General features: G+C 67.3%; 6 protein-coding genes across 8 annotated transcripts; 3 read left to right on the top strand and 3 right to left on the bottom strand.

Annotated features, from left to right (window-relative positions):
• The first annotated feature begins 19 nt into the window (after window positions 1–19).
• CHLRE_03g201664v5 (uncharacterized protein) lies at window positions 20–5,575 on the top strand. The gene is made up of 7 exons (XM_043061374.1): window positions 20–522; window positions 778–1,723; window positions 1,945–2,040; window positions 2,280–2,456; window positions 2,640–2,842; window positions 3,072–3,135; window positions 3,535–5,575. Exons 1-7 carry the CDS (start codon window positions 173–175, stop codon window positions 4,702–4,704), a joined length of 3,006 nt encoding a protein of 1,001 aa, XP_042926633.1. The 5' UTR covers window positions 20–172; the 3' UTR covers window positions 4,705–5,575.
• A 64-nt stretch (window positions 5,576–5,639) lies between these two features.
• Window positions 5,640–11,815, top strand: CHLRE_03g201552v5 (uncharacterized protein). 2 transcript variants are annotated; one of them, XM_043061372.1, is made up of 12 exons: window positions 5,640–6,128; window positions 6,219–6,266; window positions 6,611–6,640; window positions 6,772–6,902; window positions 7,209–7,456; window positions 7,662–7,736; window positions 8,023–8,251; window positions 8,654–8,776; window positions 9,109–9,220; window positions 9,501–9,637; window positions 9,820–10,348; window positions 10,518–11,815. In XM_043061372.1, the coding sequence occupies exons 1-12, from the start codon at window positions 6,062–6,064 to the stop codon at window positions 10,622–10,624; spliced, it is 1,836 nt and encodes a 611-aa protein (XP_042926632.1). In that variant the 5' UTR covers window positions 5,640–6,061; the 3' UTR covers window positions 10,625–11,815. The 2 variants fall into 2 exon arrangements, with proteins under 2 accessions (XP_042926632.1, XP_042926631.1); XM_043061371.1 differs by having other exon boundaries at window positions 5,700–6,128; window positions 6,216–6,266.
• Window positions 11,816–11,987: 172 nt separating this feature from the next.
• On the bottom strand, window positions 11,988–16,249 carry CHLRE_03g201439v5 (uncharacterized protein). The gene is made up of 10 exons (XM_043061369.1): window positions 16,001–16,249; window positions 15,772–15,830; window positions 15,393–15,479; window positions 15,085–15,150; window positions 14,847–14,898; window positions 14,465–14,521; window positions 13,991–14,136; window positions 13,626–13,733; window positions 13,218–13,315; window positions 11,988–12,837 (listed from the first exon to the last, which is right to left on the bottom strand). Exons 1-10 carry the CDS (start codon window positions 16,188–16,190, stop codon window positions 12,468–12,470), a joined length of 1,233 nt encoding a protein of 410 aa, XP_042926630.1. The 5' UTR covers window positions 16,191–16,249; the 3' UTR covers window positions 11,988–12,467.
• A 170-nt stretch (window positions 16,250–16,419) lies between these two features.
• Window positions 16,420–19,669, top strand: CHLRE_03g201327v5 (uncharacterized protein). Of its 2 annotated transcripts, none has more exons than XM_043061364.1 (9): window positions 16,420–16,641; window positions 16,864–16,971; window positions 17,219–17,371; window positions 17,677–17,787; window positions 17,944–18,033; window positions 18,224–18,290; window positions 18,524–18,624; window positions 18,813–18,914; window positions 19,135–19,669. In XM_043061364.1, exons 1-9 carry the CDS (start codon window positions 16,555–16,557, stop codon window positions 19,198–19,200), a joined length of 885 nt encoding a protein of 294 aa, XP_042926628.1. In that variant the 5' UTR covers window positions 16,420–16,554; the 3' UTR covers window positions 19,201–19,669. The 2 variants fall into 2 exon arrangements, with proteins under 2 accessions (XP_042926628.1, XP_042926629.1); XM_043061363.1 differs by having other exon boundaries at window positions 18,524–18,648.
• Window positions 19,670–19,677: 8 nt separating this feature from the next.
• On the bottom strand, window positions 19,678–21,189 carry CHLRE_03g201215v5 (uncharacterized protein). The gene is made up of 3 exons (XM_043061360.1): window positions 20,805–21,189; window positions 20,244–20,565; window positions 19,678–20,064 (listed from the first exon to the last, which is right to left on the bottom strand). Exons 1-3 carry the CDS (start codon window positions 21,020–21,022, stop codon window positions 19,936–19,938), a joined length of 669 nt encoding a protein of 222 aa, XP_042926627.1. The 5' UTR covers window positions 21,023–21,189; the 3' UTR covers window positions 19,678–19,935.
• Window positions 21,190–21,307: 118 nt separating this feature from the next.
• On the bottom strand, window positions 21,308–27,099 carry CHLRE_03g201103v5 (uncharacterized protein). The gene is made up of 7 exons (XM_043061356.1): window positions 26,269–27,099; window positions 25,649–26,118; window positions 24,757–25,431; window positions 24,369–24,597; window positions 23,841–24,142; window positions 23,406–23,657; window positions 21,308–23,202 (listed from the first exon to the last, which is right to left on the bottom strand). Exons 1-7 carry the CDS (start codon window positions 26,945–26,947, stop codon window positions 22,111–22,113), a joined length of 3,699 nt encoding a protein of 1,232 aa, XP_042926626.1. The 5' UTR covers window positions 26,948–27,099; the 3' UTR covers window positions 21,308–22,110.
• Between the last annotated feature and the right edge of the window lie 59 nt (window positions 27,100–27,158).

Genomic DNA, 27,158 nt, shown 5'->3' with positions numbered 1-27,158 from the left:
GCCAGAAGTGCGAGGGTGTCGATTATAGTTACAATTAGCATCACATCGGGCACAACCAGCAAAATTATGTGCGCGGTTCCGCGAGCTCGACAGCTCCTGCGGAGACTTACAGCCAGCTCCCTCAATACGACAACAGGGGCTTCCCTATAGTAGTAGGTAGTGAAGCATTAATATGAGCCAAGACAACAACGTCGGGCAGTCGCTGAAGAGGCTGGGCGCGGGAGCAGCGGCAGGCGCTGGCGAGCCATCGCCACATGCCGCTGACCCTGCCCCAGTGCTCCCCGCCGCAGCAGCACCGGTTGCCACTACCAAGCTGCCAGCCTCGCTACCCGCCGTCGCCAGCCGGGGCCGTCAGAAGCCTCTGCTGCAACTACTGGCGCTGGTGGCGGCGCGCGCGCACGTGCTGGGTCTGCTGCTGCTGTTGGCCTCTGTGTGTGGGCTGCTGGCGCTGCCGCTGTTGGACCGCGCGGTACGGTTCGACGAGAAGGGGCTGCTGGCGGGACTGGCGGCGCCCACCATTGGGTGAGCGGGACAGGCATGGGTTCGTGGGGTTGGGGCGGTGGGGGATCAGCCCTAGGTGACCCAGGCCACGCAGCTGTCAGGGAATATGCGCCAATGAGATCCATGCCATGCGCGCGGGCCGGCGGGGCAGCAGCGCCCTATGCGCACACCACAACCCGTGTGCGCCGCCGCCCTCACCTTTCACAGCCCCGCACGAGCGCCTCACAAAGTCACAAGCCACGACCCCTCCCGCCGCCCCGCCCCGCCCACCTGCAGGCAGGCCGCTGCGGGCGGCCAGCTCATGCGCGCCGCCCGCCGCATCGCGCGCTCCGCCACCGCCACCACCGCCGCCACTACCTCCAAGGGCCGCACAGTCGCCGCCTTCCAGTCACCCGCCGCCCCCGCGGCCCTGGCGGCGGCGCTGGCGGCGGCGGGCCTGACCGAAACACAGCTCACCCGCCCTCTGGTGCGCATGCCGGGGCTGCTGCTGCCGAACTCCAGCGCTAGCTCCGGCCCTAGCCCTGGCGCTGCCGCTGTGAGGCCGGGCTGGTGCCGCTGCGCCAACCTGCATGTGCTCGTTCGCGCCCGCCGCGGTGACGGCCTGGAGGCGCTGGCGGTGGTGACGCCGGTGGCCTTCGCGCCGCCCGCCGCCGCGGACGCCGCTCTGGACGGGTGGGCGCAGACGGCCGCCGGCGCGGAGCTGGGGCTGGCGGCGGGCGCGGCGCTGGCGCTACACCTGGCGGCGCCGGCGGAGGCGGCGGGCGGCGGCGGGCGCTGGCTGTCGCGCGACGTGCTGTGGGTGGTGCCGGACCTGAGCTGCGGCGTCAGCGCCTGTCTGGCGGCCTGGGTGGACGGCTACACGGGCGGCGCCGGCGGCGGTCGGGATGGTGGTGATGGAGGAGGAGGAGCAGCAGCAGGGGGAGGAGGATGGGGGCAGGGGCACAGCCGCAGTGGAAGTGGTGCAGCAGCAGCCGTGGCGCAGCAGCAGCAGGGGCAGGGCGGGGAGGAGGGGCCGCAGGCGGGGGCTTGGGACACGGAGGTGCGGCTGCGCGGCGGCGTCATTCAGCAGGCGGTGGTGCTGGAGGCGCTGATCGGCGCGGGCCCACACGACGGCGGCGGCGGCGGCGGCGGCCAGGCAGTGCAGCTGTTGGCGATGGGTTCGGGCGGGCTGTTGCCCAAACTGGACATGTATTGGCTATTGCGGTACATGTTCGGTTGGCCGGTGAGCGGCGGTGTAACGGTCACAGAGGGGGCTGTTTGGGGAGTTACGAGGGTTTTGGGGAAACTGGGTTAGGAGTTGGGGAAGACTGGTGGTGGATCATCTTCTTCACATGCTTCAATGTGTGGGCTGCGAGAGTCCCGGTGCCGCCCACCGCGCACCTGCACCCCTGACAAGGGGTGTCGCCTCGCCCCCTGCCGCCCCCCCCCCTATGGCCCCTGCAGACCACCCCCGCGCTGTGGCGCGATGACGGCCGGCTGGATGGGTCGCAGGCGTGGGTGGCGGCAGCACTGCAGCGGCTGACCGGCGGCTCGGCCGGGGTAAGGGCCGCACGTGCCGGGCAGGGGGAAGCGGGGGCGGGGGGGCGCAAGGGCCCAGCAACATGCGTGATGCCGCGGCGGCGCCCGCACAGGAGGGCTCAGTCCGCACCACAGCCCATGGGTACATCTTAAACGACACACGCCTTTGACCCCCCCTTAACTTCTATGTACCAATCTTTGCAACCCCCCCCCCCCCGCCCCAACGTGTCTGCCCCCCGCCCCCGCCCGCCGCCGCACAGGCCGCCGCCGGCCTGGCGTCTCGCCTGCTGCGGGCGCTGCACTTCGCCTGGCAGCAGGCGGTGGGGCGGCCGGCGGGCGCACACGCGGCCTTCAAGGGGGCGGGCGTGGACGCGGCGGGGGTGCGGCTGGTGCCGGGCCGCCTGGACCGATGGGCCGGGACCGCCAGGCCAATACGGGTGGGGCGGGGGCGGGCGGGCGCGGGCGGGCGGGCGGTGTGCGGTATCGCGTATCCGGGGTTCATGTCTCATTGGGAAGTGGTGTTTAGGTCCCGTGTGACCATGAGGGGCATGCCTGCCTGCCTCGCATCATCAGACGCCCTCCTTGACCCTTCTAACCCCGCCGCCCTGCTCGCTCCCCAGGCAACCGACCCTGACGCGCCTGCGTTCTCCTCCTTCTCCGCCTCCTCCTCCTCCTCCGCCTCCTCCCCCTCCGCTGTGTCGGCTCTGGAGGAGCGCGCCCTGTCTCTGGCCTCGGGTCTGGAGCTCACCCTGCGCAGCCTGAACCACCTGGTGGAGCGGGTGCACCACTCCTCCTTCCTGTACCTGCTGGCCGGGCTGGACAGGTGGGGGGGGGGGGCGGGCTGGGGGGGGGCCTGCAGCAGGAGGGGGGCTAGCGGGCAGGGGTTAGGGGGGGGGATGCCAGCAGGTGGCGGCGTGAATGGAAGTGCCTGAACCCGGTGCATCCGGAGTACACCTGAAGGGACCAGTCATCCAACCGCCCCGCCTCCGTCCTTGCCTATCTTCAACACATGACGCCCCCTCCGAACACGCCCCCCTCTCCGCCGCCTGCAGGTACGTGTCTGTGGAGCGCTATGTGGGCCCCGCAGCCGCGCTGGCGTTGGTGGTGCAGCTGCAGGTGCGGAGGAAGGAGGCGGGAGGGAGCAGGGTGGGTTGGAAGGTGGTGGGGGATGGGAGCCCCATTGCAGGACAGACAGTATGGGATTAGGACGGTTGTGAAATAGTTTTCGCCCCTGGCCTTGTTTCGAAGGCCGGACCATAGGCCTGCTGCTGCGGGCACCCTGGCTTGCCGGGCGCTCCCCGCACCAGGCCCTCCGCCAGTATGTCTCGCCCCAACTAGCTGTCTGGGACATGATCAAGACGACCCCACCACCTCGGCAAATACGCACACGCCATGTGGTATCCAAACACGCGCACGCACACACACACACGCTTTGTTTTGTGGTTTTTCTTTTCACACACCCCGCACCATACGTACACACACACACATACACACGACGCCGTTGCCTCCCCGCAGGCGGCCTGGTCCATGTGGGTGCTGCGCCTGGCGGCCGCGGCCCCCGGCGGCGCAGCCGTCGGGCCCAGCGGCGCAGCAGGCGGGCCCAGCGGCGGCGCCGGGCCCGCGGTGTGGGCCGAGGCCGCGGCCCGCGCCGCCGCACGCACGGCCGCTTGCGCCGCCGCAGCCATGGCCTTGCGCGTGCTGGCGTGCGGCGACGGCCCCTGGGCCGCCCGGCTGCTGGTGCAGCTGGCGCCTCCAGCCGCTGTGGGGGCACTGCGGGCCGCCCTGGCTGCGCCCCTGTCCAGCCCCACAGGCGCTGCCGCAGCCGCCGCCGTGATGCTGCTGACAGCGGCGGCCGCCTCCGGCGCGGCGGCGCTGGCGGGCCGCCTGGTGGCGACAGCGGTGCCTCGCCGGCGCACGTCCAGCAGCAGCGGCGCGCACTCGGCTGCGGCTGCGGCTGGGGCTGCAGGTGCGGCTGCCGCCAGGGCGGCTGCCTGTGGCGTGACGGCCACAGACGCGAGTGGCAGTGGCGACGGGAGCCTGCCCCAGTCCTGGGGTGCGGATGCGGGCGCCGGCAGCGCCGCTACCGCGCTCAGCCTGCGCTGGCACGCTGAGAGAGTGCTGGTGCTGACGGCGACGGCGGCGGCGCTGGCGGCGCTGGTGTGCCTCAACTGGGCGGCGGCGGCGGTGGCGGGCTTCTACCTGGCCAAGATGGCGGTGGCCCAGGGGCTGGCGGCGGCGGCGGTGGGCGGTGGCTGCGGCGGCACCCGGCTGCGGGTGCCAGGGCAGCCGAAGAAGCAGGGGCAGGGGCAGGGGCAGGGGCTGGGGGCGGCGGTGGCCGAGCGGGAGCTGGCAGCCGCCGGCAGACCGCCGCAGCAGCGGTCCGCGCTGGGGCGGTGTGTGGCTGCGGCGGCGTGGGCACTGGGCGCTGGCCTGTGGCTGCTGGCGTCGCCGCTGACGGCCCTGGTGGTGGTGGTGCTGCTGACGGAGGCGGTGGGGCTGGGCGGGGGGCTGCGCAGCGGCGGCGGACTGGCGGCGGCGGCGGACAGCGCACTGGGCTGGGGCGTGGGCCCGGGCGTGTGTGTGGGCCTGAGCGCCGCCAACTACTGGTTCGCTGCGGTGGTGGCGGCGCCCTTCTGGCTGTTTGGGCTTGAGGGCTGGCTGGCGCAGGCACAGCTGCGGCTGTAGCGCCCCTGCATGCAGTGGCGGCGCCGGGGTTGATGCCGGCATGAACGCGAGATCCGGCCGCTTCTTGTCTGGAGTGGAGTAACGTGGGGGCAAGGCACGGGCGCAAGGCCTCCGAGCAGCAGGGCCGCCCTGCAGCGGCTGTTGGTCTGTCAGGCCCATCCGCACTGTGTGTGTACAGTATGTGGGGTTTGTGTGTGTGCTGCAGCAGGAGTCGCACTCGGCATATCAATTCCTCTCCAGCGCGGCGTAAAGCATGTGATTGCGGGCTTACAGGGCGGACAGTCAAAAGCGTGCAAGCACGCCAGGGACCATCTGATGCTGCCAGCAGGGGACCAACTCTACGCCACCCACCCCCCGGGTTGGCCCCCCGCGCGGTCAAATCCGTGCGTGTGACTCCGCGTACAGTGAGTCCTAGCCAAGCCGTCCATTGCATGCTGGGGTGGGACCGTGGGAGTCCCCTGGTGGGAATTACTATTGCACGGTGACGGGGGTGACGTGAATCGATAAGTGTGTTGACGACGTCGCAGGCCGCCCCCCCCCCCCCCGCGCCCCATGCGGATAAGGGGTGTGGCTGATGAACGGTGCCGCTGGTGTCTGGTGATGAGGTGGCGGGAGAAGCTGAGCCTGTGAATGTGCTCGCTTGTGTTCACATCAAAATGGAACTGGGACTTGGGACTGGGGGCTTTCCATGTCGCCTCGGGACCTGTCGGGACTCGGCGTGTCGGCCGTTCGCATATCCTACGCGTGCAGACGCGTGTGACGCGTCAGTCCAGGACACGCGACACACAGCGACACAAAACCTCCCTGAGGCCCCTCCCGTTCCGGTCCGTTTTAGAATGTACGCAAGGACCGATGAAGAACGCTTTATCTACCCCTTGGCACCCAAGTTGGCACCCGCTTGGTCGTCGAAACCGCCAGCGACGCTTTGTTCTTAAGGCAAGTGCCGGTAGCTCTTGTCAGTGAGGCAGCATATCAAGTTGGCTTATTTACTCTGTCACGGAGCTAAGGAGGGCTTCGTAGCCCCGCGCCGCTTTGTCGGCACAAGTCAAACCGCCGCAATGCCCAACCGTCACAGAAGTCCAACGGTCTCCGGCGCTGTGACTGTCAGAAATACTGTGAGAAGAAATTTCAACTCTAGCGCTGGAAACGGTAGCACGAGTATCGCTATATGTCTGAGAATGCCACTGGCTTAGCGTATGTATTTGCGCGCATTCGATTACGGGATGAAGTTGCTCGCAATACATTGTGCCCCAAAGCTACGGTGCGAAGTATAAGCTTTGTATACAGGGACATAGTCTCCCAGGCAGCGTTCAGCGTGCTGTTCTGTGCGCGTTCCTGCAGCCGAGACTCACCTAGAATGGCTCGGCCCAGGGCAAGCGGCGCACTCGTTGCCCTCGGTGTAGTTGCCGCTCTGTGTTTACAAGGTATGCGAGCTAACATGGACATGACATCGCTAGTTCTGCGGGGGTGTTTGCTCTGTGCGCTGACAAATTAGCTCGACTGCATTCCAGCAGGCCATGTGTTCGCACAGGCTCCCGGCCAGGACAAAAAGAACATCGAAGGTGAGGTCTGCTGCTCAGAAGTGCTGCTTGACAGCGAAGCTAGCGTCGCGCCGTCAAGCCGAGCGCGATACCCCTGTGTGGTACACATGAGCAGGTCACGCACAAGCGAGGTCAGCCGGGCGTTCCCGGCCCCTTTGGGCATGCATCATACAGCAACACGCTGTGCTAGAGCGAGTGAATGGAGGACCGGCGCTTCGTGAGCGCATCTCACTCCTCGAGTCAGTCAGCCGTCGTGGACACCCTCCAGCAGGCGGCCTTGTCTGTGCGCTGCGAGTTTCCGTGTGCTCCTGCATGTTCCACGTCCCAGGACAGAGTGACAACCCTGCTTATGTTGCATTGTGCAGGAGAGCTGACCTACATCGACTACCACGACGGTAAGGCTGGAGGCGTGGCAGGTCTTGGTTCCCTGCCTTTTACACTCTACTTCGCTCACACGCGGCCGTGTTGCCTGCTATCCACCTCGCTGCCGCGGATTTGCCTCAACGCTGACCCTGCATGTGACCAGGCACGGGCGACTGGGCTCTGTTGGACAAGAGCAACAACGGCCGCAAGTTCCAGCCTCTGGGCAAGGGCAAGAAGCCGCCCAAGAAGGACAAGAACGGCAAAGACCTGGAGCCCGGACAGTACATGACCATTGTGAGCTTGACATTGCTGCAACACGTTCACACGCACCCCAGAGGGTTTGCCACGTGGCGGCTTCCCTGACTTGTGCCAGCGGGCGGCGGGAACACTGTGTGCCCATGCACCAGGGCATGCACGGCAAGTGCAGTCCGTTCCTGGGCACCTCGGCGTGATGTGTCGACCACTTGCGCATCCGTCGTACTTCCCATATTCCCGCCAGGTTCCCGCCAAATTTCTCGCGGCCCCTCCCTCACACTTGCAGACCTTAACCTGTCTTACACTGCCCCGTCGTTCCCTTCCCCCATGCCTCGTCCCCTGCAGGGCTGCACTGTGGACGCCACCACCGGCCAGTGCTCCTTCATCGACGCCACTGATGTGGCCATCCTGAAGCCCGCATTCATCCCGCCCGCCACCAACGTACGCGAGCGGCTGCTGGTGGTGATCGTGGACGCGCCCAGTTGCGGGTCGGGTGCTGCCGCCGGCGCCACGCCCAGCAACCTGGCCACGCTGTACTTCGGCCCCAACTCGGACGGCAAGGGCGGCTGGGCAGACCGACTGGAGACATGCAGGTGCGTGTGACTTGACCGGACTAGACGGGCACCTGCTACTTGGACGTGCGTCGCATTGCTTGTGTTGACCTGGTGGTGATGAGTAGTCGCGTAGCGTTGTCGGAACCCCCACAGCCGCCGCCTGGACGCACCCGCGTCCACTCGTGCACATGTGCCGTTTGCTTGCTCTCTGACTCATCTGACACGTGCCCTGATCCCTCCACAGCTACGGCGAGGTGGTGTGGGAGCCGCCCACCAGTGGCCTGACCCAGTTCGTCACCGTCACACCCAGTTGCTCATGGTGGGGTGGGTGGGGTGGCGGAGTCACCCGGGTGCTGGGGTGGCTGGATGGGGGCGCGAGGGAGTGGCCGTTGCTGTTGGCCAAATATGAATTGCAGTGGTTGTGCCGATGCATGACCAAAGCAGCCGCATGCGGCCTGACCCTGGTCTGTGCGCTGCTTGCCCGCATCCATGCTCCAGCATGGGCGCACCCGCCAACTGCGCTCACTGAACCTGCCTCCTATTGTGTGGTTGCGTGTGTGTGTGTGTGTGTGTGTGTTTGTGTGTGTGCGTATGTGTGTACGCAGGCCCACCTCCACTTGTGACTCCTGGGCCATGGCCAACGCCGCCAACACCGCGGCCCAGACCAAGCTGGGTGCCACCGCCTTCGCCACCTTCACCCACTTCCACCTGGTCATGGCAGTGCCGTCCGCCTGCTCCTGGGCCGGCCTCGCCACCCTGGGCGGCGGCGTGGGCGGCGGCGGCCAGGTGTGGCTCAACACCAACACCTGGACGCAGACCTTTGGCACCTTCCAGGTAAGGCGCGCGACTGCTTGCTCCATTGTAAAATCCTCTGGTAACCTCCGCTGCAGCCTCCAGCAAGCCAACAGGCGGTCACACGCCCGCCCAGTACCCATGCCTTACCACATCAGCTCCCGCTCAGCTCAAGACCGTTGACCTACTGCTGAAAGAAATAGAAATAGAAATAGATACACCCTGCCGTAGGCAAGTGGTGTGGATTAAGGGAGTGGGGGGAGATGAGGAGGTGGGTCAGACCCACCTCCTGTACGCCCCCACTACCGAGACCTACTGCTGATCTCATACACCTGCCGCGGTGCACTGCTCGTTTGCACTCATGCCGCCCACATGCTGCCGCCCGGCCCCTGTCTACCACTTCCTTAACTACGGTAATCATGAATGTAACCCCCCCCTCCACAGGTCCCGCTGCAGGAGTCCATCCACAACTTCGTGCTCTACCACGGCTTCTCCAGCGGCATCGAGTACCAGGACAAGACCACCTTCATGGGCACCGGCCTGGGCTGCCCCGCCATCACTGAGAAGGTGAGGGACAGCGAGCGAGACGGCGGTGCGTGTGCCGCCGGGCCCTGTGCGGCCACCTCCCAGCGGGCGGCCCCTTGCTTGCGCCTTGAGACACACACACACACACACACGCATCACGTGCGCATGGCCCTGGCTGCGCACGCCCTGTGACCCATGCACGGCTGCAGCCATCCCTGTCCTTGTATGTGGACGGAGCGCGGGAGGCGCCTTGGCCCTGGCACTCACCGCCTGCATCACTCTGCACTGCCTCACCAGCAGTCGGCGGGCCTCATGCTGACCTACCCTCCCCCATTGTTTGTTGCTCCCCTGCCGGCCCGCCCCCTCGCATACAGCGCTGGCTGGGCTGGGCCTCCCCTGTCGCGGGCGGTGACGGCCTGGACGCCGCCGCGCTGCCCGCCGGCGCCGCACTTGGCCCCTTCAACCTGCCCGCGTCCTGGAGCACAGGTGGGACATACACGCCGCCGACTGAGCAGGGCGCACAGCTCCTCGCCTGACTGGGACTGACTAAGCTATCCTTACGCCTCCCGCATGCTGCTCAACGTGTACCCCAAGGTGTACCCTCCCTGAAACCGCATCCTTCCGCCTGAGATAGTTCCGAAGTCCACAGCCGCCTTTGCCTTGTGACCGCTGGGGCCTACGTACCAGCTTGCTCGTCTTCGTTGGTCCAAGTCGCATGCCCCTGTGTTCTCTGACATGCACTGTCACCGCACACGCGCACGCACAGGCCTGGGCAACCACGTGCGGGTGCGGCCCACCTGGACCAGCTTCTACACCAACACGCTGTACGGCATGAACCTGTACTTTGAGTTCCGGCAGGCCAAGATGGGGGACATCAGCCTGGACGCCCTGTACGCCAACAAGGTGGGCAGCCGGCTAGGTGACTGACTGGGCGCTCACAGCATATCACTGCCGTTGTTTCCCTTTGCTTGTGTGATCATGTGCCCTGCGCCCGAACTGCTACCACCGCCCTGACCCGCCCGCGACCGACTTCCGTCCTGACTTCTGCTGCTTTTGAATCCGCACACGCCGCCTGGCAAGCGCAGGTGGTTGTGCACGAGATCATGTCGTACATGGACAACGACCTCGCCACATACCGCTCCTCCGACCCCCACTCCAACTACATGTCCAACGTAGCGCCCAACACCCGCACCGTGCTCAACTCCCCGTCCCTGGGTGTCAGCTACAACCTGGTGATGTACGTGGGCGCGCAGTTCGGCGCCTCCAGCGAGTTCGTGCCCGTCTACGTGTGCCGCTACGCCACAGCCGACACCGAGTGTGACACGCTGGCAAACGTGCTGGCAAACACACCCAAGAACCCGCCGCCGCCGCCCCGCCCGTCCCCGCCTCCAGCTCCGCCGCCACCGCCGCCGCCGCCGCCGGCCCCTCCGCCACCCCCTTCACCGGCCCCGCCGCCGCCGCCGCCGCCCCGCCCGCCGCCGCCACCGCCTTCGCCCAAGCCGCCACCGCCTCCCTCGCCGCGCCCACCCAATCCCTCGCCCCCGCCCAAGGGCCAGAAGCCCAAGCCTGGACTGAATGCACCTCCCCTGCCACCCTTCTTCGAGAGCCCCGCGGGTGCGTGCGTTGTGCACACGGGGGGGACTGATGCGCCCTATTGCTTGTGTCCCTGGGACAGCAGCTTGCGTTACTGCTGTCTGCAAATTCCAGTTAGTCTGGTCCCCAAACTCTGTAAAGGAAAGCGCAAGTGCCCTGGTGCCGCCTCGTCCCACTCAAACGCCTGCAGTGCGCGCTCCGCCGCCGCCCCGCCGCCGCTCGCCGCCGCCACACCGCCGCTCGCCGCCGCCACACCGCAAGTCGCCGCCGCCGCACCGGCGGCCTCATCGCAAATGATGACCAGGCTGCTGACAACGCGGCGGTCCGCAATGGGGCTGCCGGACAGCACCACAGCCAGTCGCCAACATACGACACCTGTGTGTGTATGTGTCTCTGTGTATGTGCGTGTGTGTATGTGCAAGATTTGGTGCGTGAATGCTGTGCGGCTGCAGCAAGACAACGCATGCGGCAGCAGCCAGAAGCGCACCGACCGGACCTGTATATAATCATCTCAGCTGAGTGCGTGCTCGGTGGATGGCCGCTCGTGTGAAGTCAAGCCGTGGAGCGCAGCGGCGCGGCACGGGGGGGTATCAGGTGGCAGGGGTAGCAGGCAGGCTCTTGACCGTCCCTGCGCTTTACCCAAATCCTTCATCGCTTGCGCGCCGCGTTCGTTGGTAGACCGCAAGGCACCAAGGATCTCCTTTAACATATCTATACAGACATTATTTGCAAACGTGTACGTTTGTGCACAATTGATTAACCTGAACCGGCGCCGCCGCTGCACATACGGTGACCATCATGAGAAGCATGCAGTAGGAACGGGCGGTGGTAGCTGATATGACAGTATGAACCTTGCCGCGCCTGGGACAGATGCCTTTGCAAGACTCTGCTGTGACTCGGGCAGTCCGCCTGTGTGCACCGGGCCCCACTGCACGTGGCGGCGGCAAGTCCAGTGGTGGCGGCGAACGGCCTGTGTGTGCGTGACAGTGCTTGCGCGGGAGCAGGGGGAGGAGGGCGTGGCGCACGCAACCTGAGGCGGCTGGTAGGAGCGGACGGGTGATCGATGCGGCGGCACGGCTGCGGGCCCCTTGCCGGCGGGCTGCTGGCTGCGGGCGCCGCCATGCGTGTGCACAGTTGCACACAGGCATGCATGCGGCGGTGGCTCGGCACCAAACACAAGCAAGGCTGCCGCCCGCCACACGCCGTCACACGCGCGCGGGCACTACCTTGCTGTGTTTGCGACTTCGCTCACTTGATTCCCGCGGTGCTGGTCGGTTGATGGGCCCAATACGTTACATATCTTACGCATGGTTCGTGCCCATGTGGGGCAGTGGTTTTGAAGGCTGTATGGGTAGTTCCAAGGTTCATACTTTGCGGTGTTCAACTGTACATAAGGCGATACGGCACCGTACGTGAGTAGTAAGCAATTCATCCACTGAGCGCCAATCCATGACTGTCTTTGTTTCTTACCGGAGACTACAAGACGGACGGGCAGGCGACAGGAAGGCGACGAGTGGTGTGTGTTTCTGTGGGTGGGTGGGGTGTGGGTCAGCGCGCGTGTGTGCAGCCATGCACACACCTAGCCATGCGCCCGCTCACGCGCTGTCGCCACCGCTGCAGCAATTGGGGGCAGTCGTGCCGCTCAGCGGGCTCTGCGTGGTCTGGGTGGTCTGGCCGCGCATGGTACACCGTGCATGGGCCGAGCAGGCAGCACTGCAGGAGCTCGAAGTGCAGTAATCCCACACCGTACATGGCGCACTGCCGACCGCACACACCCTGACTGGCGGACTGGCCTTATCTCTGCAACCACTGGACCCAGCCACACACATCGACGAAGCGTTCGGTGAAAGGTACAAGTTCCTGGGGACGTTAACGCAATCAGGGTAGTCGACGCCAGGGGTCCGCACAGGCGAATCCCACGCTCTGTCCTCTCCACTCAGTTATCCACTCAAGCCTTCACCCTCAGCTCCTGGAACACCACCTGTGCCTGCCTACCGGTATTCCAACACAGTTGCAAGCGCTTCCCCTGGCACGTCGTCACTCGCTCCCTCATCGCACGACCCTCTGTTGCGCCATCCAGCCTGCTCCTGCTCCGCTCCCAGCACAGCACTCCAGCAGCTCACGCCACGCATCGCCCTCCCTACCTCCCCGCAGCCGCCACTGCAACCGGCTCCTGCATCGCCATCGCCGCCACCGCTTCCGCCGCCGCTTCCGCCTCTGCCTCCGCCTCTGTCGCGCCCGCTGCCGCAGGCAGCTGTGGGTCTGACGCGGACGCCGACGCAGGCGCCAGGCTGGCAGCCGACTGCGACCTCGAAGTGGACGTGGTCAGACCCGCACCGCCACCCGCCGCTGCGGCCCCTGCTGCTGCCCCTGCCGCTGTTGCTGGTGCCGCGGCAGAGGTGTTGGCTGCACTGGCCACGCGGTGCAGGGGCGGCGGCGCGGGGCCGCCTGCAGCCGCCGCCGCCGCCGCCGCGTCCAGGAAGCCGACCAGTGTTGACTTGAACTCACCGCTGCGTGTGATAGGATGGGGTTTGTGTATGTACAAGTGCTGTGTTGGGTCGTTGGGCGCGATTGCGCATATCCCGACCAAGCAAGAGGTCATTCGGCGTAACGTACTGGCGCGTCGAAACAGCGGCCGCAGGCAGGGACAACCCCATTGTTTTGACAAGCTCTTGCAAACCACCTAGAGGCTCAATGCAGCACACACACACACACACACACACACACACACACACACACACACACACACACACACACACACACACACACACACACACACACACACACACGCAGCGGGCGGGCGGGCGGGCTTCGGTTTGTTGTTTTTTGACATCACACGTGCAGCCGCACTCGCAGCCGCACACGCAGCCGCACACGCAGCCGCACCCACCTGCACGTGGGCACCAGGTGTGCGCCGCCGTGTGTGAAGGTGGAGCACACGGCAGGCGGGAAGCAGGCGCGCAGCTCGGCGGTGCGCTCGGGGGGCACCTGCGTGCAGGCGGCGGCGGACACAACAGAAGTAGGCGGCGGACACAGACACACGGACACGGGTACGGGGTGGAGGACCCGCCGGGGGCAGCGGAGCAAGCGGCAGGTGCCTTTATCACGGTGTGTCGACCGTGCCTACGTAGGGCGCACTCAGGACAACCGTTGCCGGCCGCATCATTCTGCGACTGCCTCACGCCCCCATCCCGGCCCCATCCCGGCCCCATCCCGGCCCCATCCCGGCCCCAGCCAACATACAGCCACAGTCATGCGTGTTGCTTCTCCTTGTGCCCTCGCCCACACGCCGCCCCACCAGCGAGTCCGAGGTGCCGCTCACGAACAGCACCGGCACGCCCACGCCCGGCCCGCCCGCCTGCACCAGCGCCGCAACAGCCGGATCGCGGGGTAGGAAGCCTGCAACCTGGGGGGGGGGAGGGAGAGGGTGTGGCAGGAGCGCCCGTGTTGATGAGGTGTTGGTCAGTGGCCGTGGGGTTTGGGCAGGCGTTGAGGGATGGGCCCCTTGCTTGGTTTTGGCCCTGGTCTGCAACAACACACGTGTTCCCGCCAGACCTACCAACACCAACTCTCGGCCTCACCTCTTCCCCCCCCACCAACATCACCACTTCCCAGCAACCTTCCACCACACCACCGTCCCGGGCCCGCCCTCTTGCCACGCACCAGCACTGCGCACTTGAGCCGCCGCAGCTCCTGCTCCGTCGCCCCCGCCCCCGCCCCCGCCTCCGCCGCCCCCGCCCCCGCCGGTGACGCCAGGTGCGCAAGCAGCAGCGCCGCCGCGGTGGCGCCCTGGCTGAATCCCAGCAGGCCTGTGGGAGTGCGCGTGTGTGTGTGTTCAAGAACACAATGACAAATAAGCACCTATGTGTGTGCGTGCACGTGCGTGCCTGTTGGTGTTTCGTCCAGGGATACCCCGTGTGTAGGTGTAGGTGAGTGTGTGTGTGTGTGTGTGTGTGTTTGTGTATGTGTGTGTGTGTGTGTGTGTGTGTGCGCGGATGTGTGCTGATACTAGGCAGGCTCGGACGCATGCGTGCGAGCGAAGGAGACTGTTGACTGCGGCCGCCATGATTTGCACGCTCCACACTCAGCCCGCCACCCCACCGACAGCCGCATCCCCCCTGCCGCCACCCCACCCACCGTCCGGCGAGTGCTCCTTGATCGCAGCCACCAGCGCCGCCTGAGACACCTCCCAGCCTTGGATTGGGAGCGGGAGGAAGCACCGGCGGGGCTGGTTCAGTTGGCGGCATCAGACGCAGCTCGAGCCAAGGCCCCGCCACCGGGCACCTTTGCAACACATTAGAGAGGCGTCGCAAACCTTTGCGACTCCCCCCCACAGCCACGCACCGGCCACACACACACACACACACACACACACACACACACACACACACACACACACACACGTTGGGCGGGCTTTCGTTTCGTTTTCTAACACACACACACACACGCACGCATGCACGCATGCACGCACGCACGCACCCACCCACGCACGCACGCACGCACCCATCCAGCCACCCACCCGTGTAGTGGGCTGCCTTGGAGGGCCGCCCCGAGGGCCCCGTGTCAGTCCACTGCCGGCGGGTGGCAGCAGGGCGGGGGGAGGGCGGGGGAAGGGAGGAAGGGCGGCGTGTCGGCGGTGACGCACACAGTCGGCAGCACAGCCGGCAGCAGCACAAGCCTCGCCTGCGCCGGTGACCGCGCCGCTGCGGTACCTGGCAGGACCCCTGTGACACCGCCCCCCAGGCCCACCCACCCACCTGCCACCAGGAGCGGCCGTCGCGCCCGCCCTGCACCTCCTCGGGGTCCTCACTGCCGGGCAGGCCCTGGGGAGTGTGGCCGTGGTCATGGGGGGGATGGGCGTGGGGGGTGGGGCGGCTGCAGCGGCCTCAGGGTGTGCAGTGTATGGCAGCAGCAGCCGCAGTCACAGCCACTCCTACCACTGCAGCTCCAACCACTGCCCCTGGTTCGTGCTGCCCCGGGCCGCCCTCGCAACGCCTCGCCCACGCACTCCCGCCCGCCCACTGACCCTGGCCCCACGCTCCCAGAAACCCCCGCCCCTCCCCACCTGTGCCTCGTACGGCGCGTCCACGAACACGAACTCCACGCGGCTCTTGAGCGCCTTGCGCGCACTGCCCAGCCGGCTGCGGAAGATCTGGAGGCGGTGGGGAGGGGGGGCATGGGCGCATGGGCGCGTGCACAGGGGCAGCGGGGTGTGTGTGTGTATGGCTAGGTGCAGGTGTAGGGTTAGGGCTAGGTGCAGGTGCAGGGGAGGGTGTGGGGTAAAGGGCGGTGAGCGGGGGCAATGGCATACATCAGCGAGCGCAGGGGCGGCGGCCGGTCGCATGGTGTGGCTGGCGCATGTGCCCCATCCCGCCCATTCCGCCCACGCCGCAGCCCGAGCGGGCACTGCATGCGCGCACCCGCCCGACCCCGCCGCCCCTCACCTCCGCATTCTGCATGTAGCCGTGCAGGCACAGCAGCTTCAGCTTCCCGGCGGCGGCCACTGCAAGAAGTCATGGGTGGAAGGGATGCTGAACGTCCGACGAGGGGTTTGGCAGTTGGCACGCCGCACCCGCAAGCGTCACGGCCCCGAGCCACCAGGCCGCCAGGTCGCTTGTCACTTCAATTGGTCGCCCCTTGCCGCGTCTGCACTGCTCCCTTGACCAGACCCACTTTTGCTATCGCTCTTCTCGCGCGGTTGCCGACGACCACGAGCGCGCTCCTCCTCTCTCTGATGCTCCGAGTCTACCAGGCTGGCCGCTGCGCTGGCAAAGATTTTAGTGCTCACGCGCAATGAGGCCCTGCTTTGAAAGTATTGCTGTGTCCTGCCTACGAACGAGGGGCCATGGACCGCTCCACGCATTGACACTGCCCCAACACCAGGGCCTGAGGTATTATGTTCAATTAATATAGTTTAATATAGTACATATAGCGCCAATGCAGTTGAAAGGACAAACGACTAATGTGCCCGCGACTCGATCCATTTTGCATGGCTTCAACTGTCGTTACCGTTCTTTGCTGCTGACCATCCATCATTCACGGGTGCAATTTGCTTGAGTATGTAAATTTCAGGATACTCTGAAACTGACTGTCCAAAACGACACAATCGCGCACTCTGGGGTTTTCTGACTTTCGCACCACTGCCAACAATCCTTGTGAGCTTGCTGTCGCTTCGAGTAAACTTCTAAATCCGGCGTTGGCGACGACACAGCGGGGGCCTGGTGACTATGGCGGCCGCGGCCACGGCGAGCAGCCAGGGTCGGCCGCTGGCGCTGCCGCGGACCATCACCCTGCGTAACGGGGTGGAGCTGCCGGTGGGGCTGTTGTGCACGTACCATATGTATGGAGATGGGGGTTGGAAGAGGGGGATGAAAGGGTTACATAGGGGCGTACTTGCTAGGCAGCAGGGAGGGGCTTCTGGCGTGGTGGGGCCACGAGGATGCGGTGCAGGTTTAAATCGGTTGGAACGACACACGGTCACGCCGCCCCCTGCCCCTCCTGCACCCCTTCCTGACCCCTGCCGCCTCCTGCTCCAGACTGTGGGTTTGGGCACGTTCAAGGCGGGCGGGGACGAGGCGCGGGGTGCGGTGCTGGCGGCGCTGAAGGCGGGCATACGGCACATTGACACGGCCTCCATCTACAAGGTGAGGGAAGATTGGGAGGTGCAGGTGGAGGTGGAGGTAGGGGCGTGGTTGCGGGTGTGAGAGGTGCTGTCCACGATACAATCAACAGCGACCCCAACCCGGAACCAGCCTGGTGGGCATGGCTGGTGCGGGCCGCCGCTGGGTTGCCGCCTTTCGAGCCTCTCTCACTACCCCCTGCCCTGTGCCTACCCCGCCCCTCCCCTCCACACACATGCACGCGCCCCGCATCCCCCCCTCCTCCACCCAGAACGAGGCGCCCATTCGCGAGGCGCTGGCGGCCAGCGGGCTGCCCCGCGGCTCCGTGTTCCTGACCAGCAAGGTGTCGCCGTACGAGCAGGGCGCGGGGCGGGCGCGGCAGGCGGTGGAGGGCATACTGGAGCGCCTGGGGACCGACTACGTGGTGAGGGAGGCGGGGGTGAGGGGGGTTTGGGGGTTTGAGGGTTGGGGTTTGGGGGTTTGAGGGTTGGGGTTTTGGGGTCTGGGGTTTGGGGGCGGGGGCGGGGATGGGGGGCGGGGGTTGCAGGAAGGGCAAACATGAGTCGAGATCAAGGGGAGGGGGCGGTGGGTGCATGTGGTTGTGAGGCTATGTGAGAGGAGGGGCGGGTAGGTGCTGGGCTTGGGACTGGCCGAGCACCCTTTTCCACGGCGTGTGTCGACCACCATATCGTTATCGCCCCCTGCCCCCGCCCTGCCCCCCCCCCTCAGGACCTGGTTCTGGTGCACTGGCCGGGTGTGGCGCGCACGCCGCCCGACAGCGCCGCCAATGCGCAGCAGCGCGCCGCCACCTGGAGCGAGCTGCAGCAGCTGTACCGGGAGGTGGGTGGGTGGCCGGCGGGGGGCGGGGACCGGGGGCAAAGGCCTGAGTTCAATGCGACGGGGCTTGCGTGATTTCCGTGCTGACGAACCTTGTGCCTAGTGCAGCCCCCGTCCCACCCCCTCCCACCCCCCGCCACCCCACCTGCCCCCCCCCAGGGCCGTGTGCGCTCCCTGGGCGTGTCCAACTACGAGGAGCGCCACGTGGCGGAGCTGATGGCGGACCCGGCGGCGGAGGTCAAACCCATGGTGGGGCCGGGGGTGGGGGCGGGGCGGGGCGGGGTATGTGTGTGTATGGCCTGTGTGTGTGTGTGTGTGTGTGTGTGTGTGTGTGTGTACGTGCGCACACATGCGGGAGGGTAGGGTGGAGAGCTAGCGGAGGGTTGTCAACTCCACCCCCGCCCCCCGACCCCCGCCCCCCACCCCCCACCACATGCAGGTGAACCAGTTTGAGGTGCACCCGCGGCGGCCGCGCAGGGAGCTGCGCCAGCTGTGCAAGCAGGAAGGCGAGCGGCGGGGATGGAGGAGGCGGTGGGCTTGGGGGTTGGGTAGGTGGAGAGGGCGCACTGCTCGCCATGTCCACTCAATCCTACAGTGTTTCATTGAACACACACACACACACACACACACACACACACACACACACACACACACACACACACCCACAAACACACGCCACGCTTATCACGAAACCCCCCTCCCTCGACCTCGCACTCCCCGCGCACACGCCCCCGCCCAGGCATCGCGGTGGTGGCCTACGCCTCCCTGGGCTGCGGCGACCTGCTGACTGCGCCCCCCGTGCGGCGGGCGGCGGCGGCGGTGGCGCGCAGTCCCGCACAGGTGCTGCTGCGCTGGGCGCTGCAGGTGGGGGGCGGGGGCGGCGGCGGGGGTGGGGGCGTGTGGGTGTGCGCCCATGCGTCACACAACCGCAGTTGTTGCGCCTGATACACACGCCCTTTGACCCTGCCCCCTGTCCCCCCTGTCCCCCCACCCACCCACCCACCCCCACCCCCCCCGGCCTCCCGCAGGAGGGCTGTGCCGTCATCCCCAAGTCGGTGCGGCCGGAGCGGCTGGCGGAGTGGACCGAGCCGCAGCTGCTGGGGGCGGACTGGGGGCTCAGCGGGGAGCAGGTGGGGGCGGGCGGGCCAGTGTGTGTGTGTGTGTGTGTGTGTGTGTGTGTGTGTGTGAGGGCGCGTGAGTGTGTGGGGCGACTGATGCACGAGGGGCCGCCGTCTCGCATGCTTCTTCGGCTCCCCTCCCTCCTTGACGTCCCACCGTGCCCCCGCCTCTGCCCCCCTCCCCCTCCCTCCCTCCCCCCTCCCTCACACACACACATACACCTGTGTGCAGATGGCCGCGCTGGCCGCAATGGAGGACGGGCACAAGTACTGCTGGGACCCCAGCGGCATTGTGTGAGGCAAGGGGGGGGGTTGTCGGAGCAGCGCGTGGGAGTAGCTAGCTCGTTGCGTGGGCGTGCATGGACACTGCTCGCCGGCTGTTTGGCGGACGGCAGGGGTTGCTGGGCGCTGTTGTCTGCGTGTGTGTGCGGCAGCAGCAGAGGTGCGGGTGGTGGGCTGTTGCTTGTTCGGCTGCTGTTGCTGGCCGGGATGGCAGTGAGCGAGGTGGTGGTGGCGGCAGGAAGCAGAGGGGGCGTGTGGGGCCAGGCCTGGCGGGCGGAGACAAGCTGTTTGGACTCTTTACAAAGGTGGGAGATGTTTGGACTCTTCACGGAGGTGGGAGGTGGGTGCTCAGTCAGCGTCGTCGTCGCTGCTTATCACGCGGTTGGACTGATTTACACGAGTGGGCAGGTAGAGCCATTCAAGTATGAGCAGCACCAGAAGCACAGACTGACTTTGGACGACTCCCGCTGTAAGGATTCAGCAGTGCATCCCAAGACCGGGTACCTCCAGCCTTTCCTCCCTCCCAACCCACATGCCATGCCCCCGCCCTCTCGCCCAGCAGACTACACACATACAGCTCCGGTGCCTGGTGCCGTAAACCACTGCTGCTACTGGTGCAGCGTGCATCCGAACAATCCTGCCACTTTGCCACCCCGCCCGGTCCGTCCCCCTACACGGTATACAAATGGACTGAATGAATGAATACAAGAATGCAGAAAAATGCGTAATAAGGCGTTGTCAACTTCAAGACTCACGCCTCAAACACCGGCGGCCCCGCACCGCCCTGCCCCCGTGCCCCTGCCTCCGCCACCCGCAGCCACCGCACACGCCGAGCCGCGCCATCAGGACACCGCACGTCACAGTCACGGAAGTTGTAGTCCTGTGTGGGGGAAGGGGGGGAGGAGAAGGGGGCGGTAAAAGGAGACGGCGTGGCGGCGCGGTGTGGGGGACAATGTGGTGACACGGACTGGCAGGCGCCGTAATGCGCAAGGGTTTGGAAGCAGCAATCTATGGGTGGGGGGAAGGGCACGAGCACTCGCTGCCCGCATACACTCTTACCCGCACTGACGGCAGCGCCGCTCGCAGCAGCGCCGCCTGCTCCACCCCCTCAAACACCAGCCCGCACAGCAGCAGCCGCTCCGGTCCACTACTGACACACACACCGCCGCTGTCTTTGTCTGTTGCTCCTCCTGCTACTGCCGCCGCCGCCACCACCTGCGGCTGCAGACCTGACAGCGCCACCAGCCAGTCCGAATGCGGGCCGCCGCCGCTGTGGGCGCCGGCCACGGCGGCGTCACGGCCGCCCCCGCCCCCGCCCCCTGTGTCGGGTGCGTGGGTGTCGGTGTGGGCGTGGGGGCTGCCGGTCATCACTGCGATGTTCCTGTGGGGAGGGAGGGGTATGGGCAGGGAGGCCACCAGGTGCTTGCGCGCATGCCATACCCATGTAGCTGCTGCTTATACACACACAAACACACACACACACACACACACACACACACAAACACACACGCACACACACACAGCACAAACAATACCAGATTCTCAAACACACACATTCACATTCACGCTCAGGCAGTGGCTTGCCACCCCCCCGGGCGCTTTTAACTCCCGCTCACCCACCTCATCTGGCGCCCTGGCCGGGGCAGCAGCCGCGGCAGCAGCTCACACGCCCGCCGCAGCGCCTCGGGCAGCCAGGGGTCACACACGCGGTAGGGATACGGCAGGCAGCAGCCGGCGGTGGCGGCGGCGGCACGAGCCCGGCGGCGGCGAGCTGCCTCCTCCTCCTCCTGTGCCGCGGCGTCAGCGGCCGCTGCTGCGCCGTAGTCACCCACTTCCATTGCCACCGCCTCTTTCCCGGCCTCCTCCTCCTGCTGCTGCTGCAGCTGCCGCGAGTGGCGGTCCTGCCGCAGGTGCTGCCGCGGTGGCCTCTGCTGCTGCTGCTGCTGCTGAATGCACGACGCAGAATGTCTTTGATGTCGTCCTCAGGAGCAGCACCGTTTTCTTGTTAAACATGTCAAAGAGGTGGGGATACTCCAGGAACAAGTCCTCGACGGTCCCGGCATGCGCTGTCAAGCGCGACGCTGAAAAACCGTCGGCATTGTGGGGATCACCGCCGTCGTCGTCTTGCTCAGACTGTGGACGCATTGTGCAGTACGCTCTATCAACAACAAGGAGGTGGCTGCCTTAGGGAGGCAGGAAAAGGGCTGATCCCGGGTCGTTATCAACCCAGCCACCTTGACGCGGGCGCCTACTAAGCACACGCCTCTATGTTGGGGGCCTTTGGCATCCCCGCAAATCCGGACATGGCCGGTTGGGTGGGGTGCACAGTCCGTGCTAACCCGCAGCTAACAAACTAGTCACGTCACTCGCCGCCAATCAACACGTGCACCCTCAGCCCCACGCCCTGCTAGCGCCGTTCAGGCTCTCAGCCTGGCCCCGCCGCCGGCACGCACGCACGACAGGGGTGTTCCTGGGGGGCTTCGCCCCCCCCCCTGGAACGCTTCGCTGGGGGGGCTCAGCCCAAAAACAGCCACACCACACCGGCAGCCTCAATACTACTACTACAATGTTGCATCCCCGGCCACATCACGTGCTGAAGTCATTCATACGCACCTAACCGTGCCGATCGGTGGCCACAGCTGCAGTGGCCCTGATGCTGCTATCAACAAAAATGACCAAAAAATTACAAAAATCGACTGTAAGCTAAGCTAAGCTGGGCCCACTTTCTTTTGGGCCCCCATCGTACTCTCATTGAACCCCAGTACTTTCACCGTGCCCCCACGCCTGCCCCCACGCCGGAGCAACACCCGGCCATCCTTCCTGAGTACCTACCCCTCATTCCTTCCACCTCTGTGCCGTCTCCCTACGGCACCGTGTCACATTATACGATAGTCACAGCAGCCCCTGATGGACCAACAGCACTATGTCATAGCAACCACCCCCTCGCCGCGGCTGTCTCCAGCATGCACTCCACCAGGCCTCCAGCGCCACGCCTGTCCTCACCACCCCCGCTGCCGCCATCACCGCCGCCTCCAGGCCCCAGGTGCGCCTGCAGCTGCAGCCGCGCGCCAGCCGCCGCGGGCCACACCCACCCCGCATCCAGACCGGCCGCAGCCGCCCCCCACGCCACGTCCCGCACACACGCCGCCCACGCCGCCGCCTGTGCGTCCACCGGCCCCCGGCCTCCCGCCGAAGACACAGGCGGCATGCCAGCCGTGTGCCCACCACCACTGCTGCCACTGCGCCTGTGTGCCATCCCGGGGGCCCCTTGCCTGGCGGCTGTGCCGGCGGCACCCGGTGCCCCTCCGGTACCTGACGCCGCCGCCGCTGTCGCCGCCGCTGCCGCCACAGCGCCCTCCGCTGACCCCGCCTCCGCCCAGGCCGCTAGCGCCGCCAGTGCCGCCCCAAACACACGCAGGCGGTGGCGGTGGGCGGACAGCCGCAGCTGCTGCCGCGGTGTCAGGCGGCCGCCGGTGGCGGGGCTGCGGCCGTCTCCGGGCGCCAGGCCCGCCGCATGGACCGGAGAGGCGCCGCCCCCGCCACTGCCGCCGCCATCGCTTGACTCCACCGCAGGTGCGGCAGGCGGCGGAAGGGCTGGGTGCGGCACGGGGCAGGCGGCGGCGTGAGCGCCCACTGCCCAGGCCAGCTGCACCAGCGCCAGGGGGTCCAGCGGCTGGGGCAGTGGCGGCGGTGACTGCGGCGGCGGCGGCGACGACTGTGGAGGTGGCGGCTGGTGTGTGTGCTGCTCGCTCCGTGGCTGGGGCGGCACCGGGCTGGGCGAGTGCGACAGCCAACAGTCCAATGCCACCTGCGCCTCCACAGCAGTAGCAGTAGCAGTAGCAGGGGTGGCAGGGGTAGCAGGGGTAGCAGGCGCCCGGTCTTGCCGTCCCCGCTTCTGCCTCCACTGCTGCTGCCGCCGTCCGGGCCGGGCCGCCGCCAGCAGCCGCAGCCAGGGCATCAGTCGGGGCTGCACTGCCGCCAGCGCCGCCGCCTCCCAGGCCTCCCAGGGCGGCACGAACTGCGGGGCACACAGGCGGCAGGAGATGACAGGGGTGGAGCTGGTGAAGGGCTGCGGTGTGTGCTCTCCTTCCCTCCCTCCCCGCCCTCCCACCTACCAGCTCGGCACGCCTAGGCTGCCACTCCCACACTCCCACACCCACCCACGCACCCACCCACCCTGCACACGCACACGCAGTATTCCCATACACACATGGTGCAGACCTGAAGTGTTGCCAGCAGGTAAAGCACTTCCGCGGCGGCACCGGCGCTGGCCGCAGCGCCGGCACCAGCCGTGGGCTCCCCCGCCTCTGCCTCTGCCTCTGCCTCCGTGTGTGCGCGTGCCCCTGTGTGCTGCGTGTGCGCCTCCCAGTGCAGTGGGCGAGGGTGCAGGTGGGCCCAGTACGCCGCCGCCCAGTCCGCCAGCCAGGCCTCCGCCCCCGCCGCCGCATAGGCGCCGTCCAGTCGACACACCGACTGGGCGGGCAGGGTGGGGTGGGGTGGGGTGGGGTTGATACCATCAGTGGAGATCGTGGCATGAGCATCACCACACATCCCATCGAGCTTGGGTTCCGCGGTGTCGCTCATGAACACATACACAAAACCCAGCACACAGCACCACATGCCATCCCCTACAGCCCTACAGCCCCAACACCTTACCCGCAGCAGCGACCGCAGCTCCCGCTCTCCCAGCTGCATCGCCTCCGCCACCGGCTCCGCAGCGGCCTCGCCAGCCTCCGCCGCAGCGGCCTCCACAGCCGCCTCGTCGGAACCGGTCGCCCCCACTGCCGCCCCCTGCGGCCTTGTCAGCACCAGCCGCTGCTGCAGCTCCGCGGGCGGCCGCCAGCGCCAGCCGCGGAAGCCCGCCCCCGCCGCCGCCGTCAGCAGGCGGGTGGTGGCGGCGCGGGGCGGGTGGCGCAGGGCCGCCAGGGCCGCCAGCAGCCGCACCGCGTCACAGGGGGCTGCGCATGCCGGGGGGGGGCGCAGGTGACACGTGTGGCAAAAGAATCAATGGTGCGTACAGTAACCCTTGAGAGTGCGGGTAGGGCTGCAGGTCACGTGCACATTACGGCGGCGGAGCACCCACTCCAACTCGTTCGGCCACCCGGTCTGCCTCCCCTTTGCATGGTGAGGGATGTTGACTCTGCCACCCACCCACACCCACACCCACCCGCCCAGCCTACCCACCAATGCCGTGCACCCCAACCGCCAGCAGTCGCTCCTCCACCGCCACCAGCGCACCCGGCGGCAGCGGCAGCGGCAGCGGTGAGGTGCCGTCCCGCGGGTTCAGGCCGCCGCCGCCGCCGCCACTGCCGTCCCGCTGTCTGCTGCCGACATCCTCCTCACGCTCATCTCCATCCTCCTCATCCTGCTCGCGACACGCCGCCGCCGCCGTGGCCTCGAGCAAGTCCGCCAGCTGCAATGGGTTGGTGGGGGTAGTGGGCGAGATGCACTAGGGGGTGGAGGCAACACCGACAGCTATGGCGATATCGGGGTTGGCAGTGATGGCGCGCACATCGACACACAGCCGTACTCGTCTCTGACACGATCTGATGCGAGTCAGCGCCCTCCCCACCTCTGCCGGCTGCAGGGACGCGCCCGCCTGCCGCACCGCACACGTCAGCAGCTGCGGCCAGAACGCCGCCGCAGTGCCGCTGCGCCGCCAGGGCGCATGCAGCCCACCGCACCGCCGCCGCTGCCGCCACCCTGAGTCGCCTGCTGCTACTGCAGCTGCAGCTGCTGCTGCTGTCGTGTGCCGCACTCCGGGTGGTGGTGCCGCCGCCCCCACACCGGTGCCCGCTGCAGTGACTCCGTTGGAGCCGGCCCCCGGCCCCAGCTGCAGCTGCAGCTCGGCGCCCCTCCACAGCAGTGCCGCCACACGGCCATAGGCCTCCGCACCAACACCACCATCACCGGCATGTGGAGCGCTGAGGCCAAGGCTGCTGCCGCCTTCACGTGCCGGCCATTCCCGCTGCTGCTGCTGCTGCTGCCACTCCACCTGCGGCCAGGAGAAGCCGCCCGCCGCCGCGGACCTGAGGATGGCGTCACACAGCGCTGCCAGGGCCGGCGGCGGCTCCGACCCGGCGGGCCGTGCCACCTGCGCCTGCTGCCCGGACTGCTGCCCGGACTGCTGCAGCGCCGCCAGCCGCTCCGCCGCCGCCAGCAGCAGCCGGGCGCTGCACAGCCGCGAGGGCGGTGCGGAGGCAGCCGGCAGGGGGGGAAGGGCAGGGGAGAGGCACGCCACGACCTCCTGCGGGCAAACCACACACACACACATGCAGGTGACGCCATCAGTAGCAGTCCCAGCTGCTGGCACCTGCCTGGAGCCAACCCGGCCCTGGATCCGCACGTATCCCGTCACCTGCCGTAGCAGCACGCCCTCCACCAACCCCATCCCAAGGCCCGCCCCGCACACGCCAGCTCCCCGCCTTCGAAAGGCCAACACACGCCCAGCCCTCCCACCACACCTCCGGACTGGCGGCGGCCACCACTTGCTGCAACAGCTGCTGCTCCTCCCGCTCCGCCTCTGCGCCCCCGCCTGCCTGCAAGGCCCTGCTGCTGCCGCCACCACCTGCGCCCCCCGCCCACTCCTGCTGCAGCCTCTGAAGCGCTGCCTGCTCCAGACCGGGTGCAGTGGGCGGCCGCTGCGGCAGTGCCCGCAGTGGCCGCAGAGGCCTCCGCTCTGCTAGCCAGCCGCTGTCAGCTACTGCCCAAGGTGATTCGGCCGTGCCCCCACCACTGCTACTGCTGGTGGCAGCACCACTGCTGTGTGCGCCCGCGTCCACATGATCCTCCCCGCCCCAGTCCTGGCCACCCGTTTGCTCGTCTGCCCCTTCGCCATCGCCCGCCCAGTCCCAGTCTTCCTCCTGTGTCGGCCCGTCAGCAGCTGGCGACGGCCGGACCGGAGGCTGGGGCTGGGGCTGGGATCGCCAGGGGTCTGTGGGCAGCAGCGCGAGGGGGAGGGGGAGCCCAGCCGCTGCCGCCCGGCTGCCCTGCGGTTGCCCTCGTGCGCCCCATTGCGCCTCCACCATAGCGCTGCCCTCGCCTCGTCCTCGCCCTCGACCTGGGCCGCGTCCCCGCCCCCTGCCTCGGCCGGTGGCGGCTCGCAGCGCCGGTGACCAGCCCGGCCGCAGCAGCGCGGCCCGGCTGGCGGGTGCAGCCGCAGCCACCCGCTGAAGCGGCGCCCCCTGTGCGACAGCACCGCCTCCACCCTGTGCCGTGTTTGTGGATTCCTTGTCAGCGCCAGGGCTGGGCGGCGGCGACCCCAAATGACGTGCTCGGCTGCTGGTGCTGCTGCTGGTGCTACTGCCGCCACCGCCGCCAGTTGCCCCCCGGCTGCTGGCGGCGGCGGCGGCTACTGCGCGTGCAGATGCGGTTGGAGGTGCCGCCGCGGCAGCCCACACAACGCCAGAATCACTGCCACGGCAGATACTGGCGCGGTGGCGGCCCGAGGCGCCCTCCAGGGGGCTGGCCGGCGGCACGGCCGTGGTGGCCGGGGCGGCGCCGGCCGTGCCGCGCAGCGGCTTGAAAGTGCCGTACGCCGGGCCGGAGGCACCCGGGCGGTGCGCGGGTGGCACGCCACCGGCCCTGCAGTCCCAGGAATCATTGGGAGTGCGCACCGCAGCAGGGCTGGGGCTGGATCTGGAGCGGGCGGCGGACGGCAGCCAGAACGTCAGGAACAGTCCTGAGGGGCCGCTCAGACCCCCGCCCTGCACCCGAGGCAACGGGCCGAGCCCGCGTAGGTGCGTGCCACAAGCTGCTTCCATTTGCTAGGCATCAACCCTGGCATAACATGTCTCAATGCGCCACAACTAGAAGGAGAAGGAGAAGCATTCGTGAGGTTTGAGCTGTAAGCACGTCGTGTTATCAGCTTGCAGTTCTGCAGAGCATACCATAAACAATTCTCAAAGCTGGACAGTATCTTGGATGCAAGGTCTTCCGGATTTTCCGAAGTTTGCATGAACGGGTCTTGCATGT

Source organism: Chlamydomonas reinhardtii, chromosome 3, assembly GCF_000002595.2.
Source record: "Chlamydomonas reinhardtii strain CC-503 cw92 mt+ chromosome 3, whole genome shotgun sequence".
Classification (NCBI taxonomy): domain Eukaryota; kingdom Viridiplantae; phylum Chlorophyta; class Chlorophyceae; order Chlamydomonadales; family Chlamydomonadaceae; genus Chlamydomonas; species Chlamydomonas reinhardtii.
The sequence above is the reverse complement of the archived record's forward strand: the minus strand, read 5'-3'. Positions and strand labels throughout refer to the sequence as shown.

Excerpts from the sequence above, each read along its gene's own strand:
- CHLRE_03g201664v5 (XM_043061374.1), top strand. The coding sequence starts at position 173 with ATGAGCCAAGACAACAACGTCGGGCAGTCGCTGAAGAGGCTGGGCGCG. Across the intron at positions 1,724-1,944 it reads GGTACATGTTCGGTTGGCCG|ACCACCCCCGCGCTGTGGCG; the intron begins GTGAGCGGCGGT and ends TGGCCCCTGCAG. Across the intron at positions 2,457-2,639 it reads GGACCGCCAGGCCAATACGG|GCAACCGACCCTGACGCGCC; the intron begins GTGGGGCGGGGG and ends CTCGCTCCCCAG.
- CHLRE_03g201552v5 (XM_043061371.1), top strand. The coding sequence starts at position 6,062 with ATGGCTCGGCCCAGGGCAAGCGGCGCACTCGTTGCCCTCGGTGTAGTT. Across the intron at positions 6,267-6,610 it reads GGACAAAAAGAACATCGAAG|GAGAGCTGACCTACATCGAC; the intron begins GTGAGGTCTGCT and ends TGCATTGTGCAG. Across the intron at positions 6,641-6,771 it reads CTACATCGACTACCACGACG|GCACGGGCGACTGGGCTCTG; the intron begins GTAAGGCTGGAG and ends GCATGTGACCAG.
- CHLRE_03g201439v5 (XM_043061369.1), bottom strand. The coding sequence starts at position 16,190 with ATGCGTGGAGCGGTCCATGGCCCCTCGTTCGTAGGCAGGACACAGCAA. Across the intron at positions 15,831-16,000 it reads CGAGAAGAGCGATAGCAAAA|TGGCCGCCGCCGGGAAGCTG; the intron begins GTGGGTCTGGTC and ends GACTTCTTGCAG. Across the intron at positions 14,899-15,084 it reads ACGGCCGCTCCTGGTGGCAG|TGGACTGACACGGGGCCCTC; the intron begins GTGGGTGGGTGG and ends ACCCGCCGGCAG.
- CHLRE_03g201327v5 (XM_043061363.1), top strand. The coding sequence starts at position 16,555 with ATGGCGGCCGCGGCCACGGCGAGCAGCCAGGGTCGGCCGCTGGCGCTG. Across the intron at positions 16,972-17,218 it reads ACACGGCCTCCATCTACAAG|AACGAGGCGCCCATTCGCGA; the intron begins GTGAGGGAAGAT and ends TCCTCCACCCAG. Across the intron at positions 17,788-17,943 it reads TGCAGCAGCTGTACCGGGAG|GGCCGTGTGCGCTCCCTGGG; the intron begins GTGGGTGGGTGG and ends GCCCCCCCCCAG.
- CHLRE_03g201215v5 (XM_043061360.1), bottom strand. The coding sequence starts at position 21,022 with ATGGAAGTGGGTGACTACGGCGCAGCAGCGGCCGCTGACGCCGCGGCA. Across the intron at positions 20,566-20,804 it reads CGGCCAGGGCGCCAGATGAG|GAACATCGCAGTGATGACCG; the intron begins GTGGGTGAGCGG and ends CCCTCCCCACAG. Across the intron at positions 20,065-20,243 it reads CGGCGCTGCCGTCAGTGCGG|GACTACAACTTCCGTGACTG; the intron begins GTAAGAGTGTAT and ends TCCCCCACACAG.
- CHLRE_03g201103v5 (XM_043061356.1), bottom strand. The coding sequence starts at position 26,947 with ATGGAAGCAGCTTGTGGCACGCACCTACGCGGGCTCGGCCCGTTGCCT. Across the intron at positions 26,119-26,268 it reads GCGAGCCGCCACCGGCCGAG|ACCCCTGGCGATCCCAGCCC; the intron begins GCAGGGGGCGGG and ends TGCTGCCCACAG. Across the intron at positions 24,598-24,756 it reads CGTCCCTGCAGCCGGCAGAG|CTGGCGGACTTGCTCGAGGC; the intron begins GTGGGGAGGGCG and ends AACCCATTGCAG.